This window comes from Centruroides sculpturatus, unplaced genomic scaffold (assembly GCF_000671375.1).
Source record: "Centruroides sculpturatus isolate CEXI.00-Female unplaced genomic scaffold, Cexi_2.0 scaffold1344, whole genome shotgun sequence".
Classification (NCBI taxonomy): domain Eukaryota; kingdom Metazoa; phylum Arthropoda; class Arachnida; order Scorpiones; family Buthidae; genus Centruroides; species Centruroides sculpturatus.
The window spans coordinates 60,570-67,830 of NW_019385699.1; the positions used below are offsets into that span (position 1 = coordinate 60,570).

General features: G+C 31.4%; 1 protein-coding gene across 2 annotated transcripts; it reads right to left on the reverse strand.

Moving 5' to 3' along the window:
• Window positions 1–3,300: 3,300 nt before the first annotated feature.
• LOC111641315 lies at window positions 3,301–5,575 on the reverse strand. Of its 2 annotated transcripts, none has more exons than XM_023387463.1 (5): window positions 5,464–5,575; window positions 5,200–5,401; window positions 3,859–4,038; window positions 3,665–3,775; window positions 3,301–3,598 (listed from the first exon to the last, which is right to left on the reverse strand). In XM_023387463.1, exons 2-5 carry the CDS (start codon window positions 5,254–5,256, stop codon window positions 3,515–3,517), a joined length of 432 nt encoding a protein of 143 aa, XP_023243231.1. In that variant the 5' UTR covers window positions 5,257–5,401; window positions 5,464–5,575; the 3' UTR covers window positions 3,301–3,514. The 2 variants fall into 2 exon arrangements, with proteins under 2 accessions (XP_023243231.1, XP_023243232.1); XM_023387464.1 differs by having other exon boundaries at window positions 5,200–5,389; window positions 5,464–5,499.
• Window positions 5,576–7,261: the final 1,686 nt, after the last annotated feature.

Below are 7,261 nucleotides of genomic sequence, written 5' to 3' on the forward strand. Positions count from 1 at the left end.
CGACAACGCCATTGCTTAAGCTTGTTTTCGTCGTGGAGCTTGTCATTGAACAGCGCTCGCGCGCTTCCTGGTAAATTATGTTTTTTGCGAAAAATTTGCTGAACTTTGGAGACATCATTAATATAAATATAATTTTTATGGACGTTAAATAATAAATGGATTTTAGTAGATCCGCTGCTCGTTTAAACTCAACGGTTTGTACAGTATCCGCTATTGGTCTAGATTCGACCAATCTTGTCGCGACACGAGTCGGCGATGACGTTTTACCGAATTATACGAGTTTTTTTTAGCCTGTTTGTACGAATTTCGCAATTTTTTCGCCATGATATAGGAATCCGAACTATAGGAACCCGTGTTATAGGGGGGTCGACTGTATATTCCAAAGTTAAAAGACGTTCTATCTTCATTATAACTCTATTTATTGAATCTTTTATTCTGAGGTCACGTGATGACGTCAGAATTTCCGGGTCTCTTTCGGTAACAAGTCCGTTCCTGGTCGGAGTCGGAGTCGGTAAATTTTTACGCGACTCCACAGCCCTGCTTTTTTTAGACTCACGGGTTTGAAGCCAAAAAACTAAACGAAAACATTAAATGTAGAATGAGTAATAATTTTACGTTTGCCGCTCAGAGGAATTTTTCCTTTCTCTTCTTTTTAACTCCTCACCCCTTCTTTCCTTCCTTCTTTCCTCCCCTTCTTCCGCCGGCTAAACATTTTCTGAACGGCTGTTTTCTTTTGTAAAAAAGTATGTTTCGCATCTTTATAAAGAACTGTGAAGTATTAAACAATTTATGTTATAATAAAATATGGTAAAAATAGAAATTAATTAGAGTTAGTAAGACAATTAGAAGGAATTTTATTATTTTAAAATAAATAACAATATTTTTTCTTAAAGTTTGAGGGATCAGTGAAGATCCCGCCAAACACCACCGCCAGTTGCCTCTATCTACTGTAGCCGCCGCAGTAACGACAAGCAGGAACAAGGCCTTATAAGTGGTGCCCACAGTTACAAAAATAAGCCATAAAGGCTTTAGACACCAACCCATTGGCCTCGATCAAACAGCGTTCTCTGGCATGTCCCCACATAAAAAAGGTGGGAACCAGATACGACATATTTGATCTTAGCCAAAAAGGCAGTCACTCGACCTAACGTTGTCAGGCCAAGAAACGATCTTAGCCATAGGCCGTGTAACAGGAATTTTATATCAATATTATAAAACTATGCCGCGCTAGAGCAGAGAACGTACTGTACCGTACAGTACGTTCTCTTCTCTGGCTGACAAGAATATCCACTTGGCTTCTAATGCCAGATATTGAAGAGTACTGAAGGTCTCTAGAACTTGGCCTGATGGTAAGGAATTTACAGTTTTTATTGTTCTGTGCCGATGGAGATATTGTATGTAAACCTGTAATGGACTTCGTACATTTGGCACGTGTGGTGCCAAATTTCAAATTAATCGAAGATAGTGTTACAATAAATTAAAAGTAATTTTAAATTCAGATGTTTTCATTGAATTTTAAATTAATCGAAGATAGTGTTATAATAAATTAAAAGTAATTTTAAATTCAGATGTTTTCATTGAATTTTATTATGTAAATAAGGTTAATGTATAAATAAAGTTTCCTTATATGATAAAGTAGTGTTTCAAAAAGAATATCCTCTAAAATACTAGTAGCCCGGGACGCCCCTTAGTGGGCGTTCCTTTTATTCTTTTCTTCCTATCAATATGTTCTACAGCTCTGTTAAAGTCCCAATCGCGTCATACGGATCTATATTTCTATCTATTAAACATTCTATAAAACACTAAAATAGTTTAATTTGTTTATTTACCTTCGGTTGTAAACCTCGATTTTAAATGTATCCGCCATTTTTTCAACAAATTTCCCGTAAGTCAATGCGTGACGTTCACTAACTTGTTAGTCCCGGGATGTTGTAAATGTGCGGCGCAAGGTTAATCAAGGCATATAATAATTATTTATACCATTCCGTGGAATAAATAATAAATTCATATCAATAATAAATACCTATTACAAATAAAAATAATTTATTGTTAATTTAAAATCATCGCTAGGGCGCCTCTAGTGCCCGTTTTTGGCATATCGTTACGCGGATAAACGGACATGCGTTCAATGCGTTATATAGATATTAGAATATATTTTTTTCAAACTTTTACGAATTTTTACTTAAATGGAGTGTCTTATAAAGGGAGAGATATTAAATAAGGGATAATTAGAAAATCTAGATTAAAATATTAACACAGGAAATATTTAGAAATAGAAATGAAGTCAGACGCTTTTAAGATATAGACATTACAGATCTGTTTATTTACAATATTGAAGACCACAGATGCAGTTTCCATCATGTCGCAACAATACAAAACTGAAATCAATCGTTTGCGTAATATCCTATTCAAACATATTTTTTTTTAAGAAACTGCATTTGGTTTATTTTAGGGCGTCCGATATTAACGATGGATGGCGAATATGTAATCGATCGTTAAAAATTTTAATGGACATTGTTATTTTGTTCGATAAAACCTGGATTAGTTTAGATTTTTAATGTTGTTAATGTCGATTGATAATGAAATCGTAAAAACCTAAAAGAAGGCTTTAACTAGTTTAAGGTTAATTTATAAATTTTGTATTTATAGGTTTGATATATTAAACTAGTGATACGCAATGTATCAATAACACTCCAATCCAGAACGTTAACATATTTCACGTATCACTTATAATTGATAGGAATGTGCCTTCTTTTCATGTGTATGGAATATACAAAATATCTGTGGCTCATCTAACGAGACTAGTGCGCAATTTGGCCTTTAAATTGAAAAGTTTGGAAACTATCGCATTAAATAATTTAGAAATTACTGATGTTGTTGTGCTCTTTTATACCTAAGGTTGTCAATCTTGTAGTAATGGATTTCTTCAGCTCAGCGACGCATCTCCGAAATGTAAATCAGTAACGAAAAACTTTTCAAATTTGCCTAATAAATTGATGTTTCCAGTAATCGATTTCGTAATAATTAAATCATTTACGATTAATAGACTAATTTTTATTTAATTTTATTAACCCTTCCTCGATACTTCACTAAGATTCTCAATCATTAGTTGTTACTATAAAAAAATCCCATCTAAAATAGTACAGTAGAAGCCGTTGCACTACATTTAATTTGCTTGAACATTAGAACATGTTTGAGCAGTATCAGCGAAGAAAGTTTGAGGCAAATCAAATGAGTCAAATTCAGAAAAACTATAAACATTTAACAAAATATTTTATTCATAGAAATATAAATATTGGATAATACATATAAATGCGAAATTGAATATTCAAGGTTACATTTTATTTAGAAGATTTCTTTAAAATTATTAAATAATCCATACATAAACAATTAAAATTAATTGAATTAAAGATTTTGTGAATTAATAAGATACTGATTGTACACTAAAATAACGAAAAAACAACAATTTTTACATAAGCGTATCTTTGCTGAATAGGAATACAAAGAACAAGCTTTAGAAAGGTTGACTTCCTTGAAACCAACGAAAGTCGAAAGATGTAGAAGTAAAAAAACATGCGCAAGTCAGCATTGCTAGAATCTGCAACCGTAAAAATCTTAATTATTAACATAATTATAATTATTGATTAATTTAAAGCTAACTTACAGCAGTAAAAATTCTTGCTATTCTAAGTCCAGTACACTTGGCAATGCTGAATATCATGTAAATTCCAGAAATTGCAAACAAGATAGTAAAAAGGAGATCGATGATAAACATCTATAGTAATTAAAAAATACGATATTCTTTGTAAATTTTTAATTTGATCTGATAAAGTAATAATCATCAAAAATTTTACTTACCAATATTCCCACGTTGAAATATTGGGAAAAATAATCGATCATTTTGGAAAAATAGAGTATTACAAAGATTACAATAAAGATCACAGCAGCGATACAAGTGGATTCGTAGAACTCTGCTCTGAAAACATTACCGCAGTAGAAAGAGTTTGAAATAGCAACGGTCCCACTAATTGACAATATCTGAAAAAAATATGAGCGTTACACTTATTTTTTGCTTGGCAAATCAATCTAAAATTTAATACGTAATAATTTTTGTTCCTGTATAAGGCAAACATGACTTAAATATCAATTAATTGTACAATCTATCCACTTTACATTACAGAGCATATACAAGGACATTTCAAAATATTCGAATATGGCAAGTACGAAAGTAAGTTTATTCATTTAAGTACTAAAACTTCATTAACAAAGAATTTAAAATATATCAAAAAGGAAATAAATGATTCACCTTTATTTTTACTATTTAATTTCTTTGGGTTTTTATTATATAATGTTTAAAGTTTGCTTAGGAATTTCATTAGGCATTTCAAAGTTATGGAATATTTACCGAAACGTTTAATACAGGTTTAAAATTCTTATCACCTTTAGCACGCAGCATTTTAAAGGAAGTGTGGTGTATGATGAATGTTTGCATGGTAAAACAGAAGAACAAATAGCAAAAACGTTAAAGGTCACTCAGAGTGAAATTTCAAAAATTAAAGCAAGATAAGAATGACGAGTTGAAACGTAATTGTGGATGGAAATGTAAAACAGTACAGCGTAATGATAATGTATTACAGAATCTTGCTACTAACAGAGCTTCAAAAATGTTAGCGAACTATGTAAATTATGCACGAAAGTGAAATCGAAAGTGCATAATTTACATAGTTCTACAATGTAACTTATATTAAAGGAAACTGGTTCTCATTTATTTATTTAACAAAATTCTTCTGTTAGCTGCTGAAGAACGACAGAAACGATTACAATAGCAAATAAAAACATTGCACATAAGAAGAGTAAAAATGTGTTTTATTTCAATTAACCAGAAAACACTTTTTAAATTTTGAATATTTGTTCTAAAATTCGAATTGATTCGCTGTTGTTCGTAAATGTTGCAAGTTTCAGAAAAAAATCTAAATATACAAACCGAAATTTGAATTATTTTCTGTCAATTTTTTATGTAAATGTCTCGAATTACCATAAACAGGTTTCGAAAATATTTTAAAATGCCTTATATTATAACTAATCCTTAACAAGTGTTAACAACAGCAATGAAAGTATAATCAGATTTTGAATGTAATTCGTAAATAAGTAATTACGTAACATATGACTTGTATTATATTAATCGCAATTTCATCTTACCAACTCAAAGATTCTGAACATTCCGTAAGGAGATTTGAAGAATTCAACGTTGGCCATTTTCAATTCTCGATTTTGCCGATACACTCGTGGGATTCGAAATTTCGAATTGTTTTCGATTTTACCAAGTGATGACGTATGACTGACTGTTTAGTGGAAACTGTGACACAATTTTCTGTGTTCTTATTAATTGCTGGAACAAAAACTAAAAATGATTTTAAGTGATACAAAGTATTTTTTTGTTCTTAATTTTTAATTTTTACCTACCTTTAGCACTTTCTATATCAAGATTGCCGGGTTTTTCTTGCCATCTTTTTAAATCTGTCCTAAAGAGTAGCCCAAAAACCGTCAATATATCGTGTAGTAGCATCCCTGCCAGATACTTGGAGCTAAAAAGAGACCGAAGCTTGGAGCTAAAATAGCCCAAATTCACATAAAATTTTCAATTTATGGAGAAAATATTACATAAAGAGCTTTTTTTTTAATTAAAATTTTTATAACAATAAAATTCACCCAGTAATAAATTTTCGTAAAGTGAAAATTTTTCAATGTAATTTTTCTTTAAGCAAAATGTATTTAAAACTTATAAAGATTTTTACTAATAGCTATACTATTATTAATAATTTAAAAATTTTTAATAAAAATGTCAAAATCTCCAAATACAAGTGTCCTAGTTAAAAAGCAGTGGCGCGCAATTCATGGAAACTGGAAGTGCCGCTTCCCTTGTATTTTCTAAAATATAAATACATATTATGCGATTATTTTCATATTTTAACGTACTTTGAATTAATTAAAATTAATGTTTTATTATAACCGCATTATGTATCTTATTACAAATTTCTATACTACATGTGAAAAAAACGANAAGCACGATTTTATTACTTACAACAGTGACAGAAATTATTCTGTTTTTCCTTGTCTGTACAAGTCTTTGGATAGCTGTATTGCTGCGGTAAATAATTTTTCTTTTGATATTCCCGATAATTTTCCTATTGTTTTGCATTATTTTAAAGTTAAAGGAGAAATATGGAAAGAAGATGGAAAGTTTGGGTTTGTAATTGTTGACGAGGATGGAAGAATTAACGAAGTGAGTAATAAATTATATTATTCATTCGAAGAATGTTCGGATGTTATGAACACAGTTTGTTGGAAAGAACAAGAAGAATATAATAATATTTAGATATTTTATTCGTTATATCGTACAATAATTAAACAAATAACATTATATTAGTCAATAGCAGAGCCGGCCCTACCACAGGGCGAACGGAGCAGCCGCTCCAGGCGCTAAGTCCTAGGGGACGCCTCAGTGGTAAAGAAAATTAAAGGAAAAAATATTTTTCACTTTTCGATATTTTAATTGCAAGCGTGTGGCCAGTATGTGAATGGCCTTATCTGTTGAGAAGCGCGTGGGCGGGGTTCCACCCCCGGGCGCTATAATAGGATCTCGCTCCATCCTAAAACTTGCTTCTGGCCGGCACTGGTCAATAGTCTATTCAATGCAGTACGAATTTGGCGTTAGTCTTGGTCCTCGGCATCGGAATTTTGTAGTGAAGGGGGCGATACTACGTTGAAGGGGGCGACGATTCATTAGAGGTTGAGAAACACTGAGCTAGAGTATACACATTCGCGGATGTGCTTTACAGAGCACCAACCACACGCGGTTTAGCTGGTGGATGGTACACATCAAAATATCGTATGACTCTTCTAATGGTTCTATTCATTAACCATTCGTAAGGAGCTATTTGACAAAGTGGAGTTTATTTTAAGATTTAAAAAGTAAAGAATATTTTATATTAGTTTTATGTACGCTTTTTTACAAAGATATATTTGATTATACAGGTATATTATACAGGAATGTAACCCCGTATAACACGGTAGTTACATTCCAAAAAAATTGCCGTGTTATGCGAATCCGTGTTATACGAAACAAAGAACTAATACGAAAAGGAGGGTTAGGTTCCAAAAATTAAAAAACATGCTAGTATATTTTCATAATTAAGATAAATATCTTCATTAAAATTTTTAAGTGATACATATTAATATAAATTAAACAATGTTTTCTTCG

Excerpts from the sequence above, each read along its gene's own strand:
- LOC111641315 (XM_023387463.1), bottom strand. The coding sequence starts at position 5,256 with ATGGCCAACGTTGAATTCTTCAAATCTCCTTACGGAATGTTCAGAATC. Across the intron at positions 4,039-5,199 it reads TGTTCAGAATCTTTGAGTTG|ATATTGTCAATTAGTGGGAC; the intron begins GTAAGATGAAAT and ends TATTTTTTTCAG. Across the intron at positions 3,776-3,858 it reads ATTTCAACGTGGGAATATTG|ATGTTTATCATCGATCTCCT; the intron begins GTAAGTAAAATT and ends TAATTACTATAG.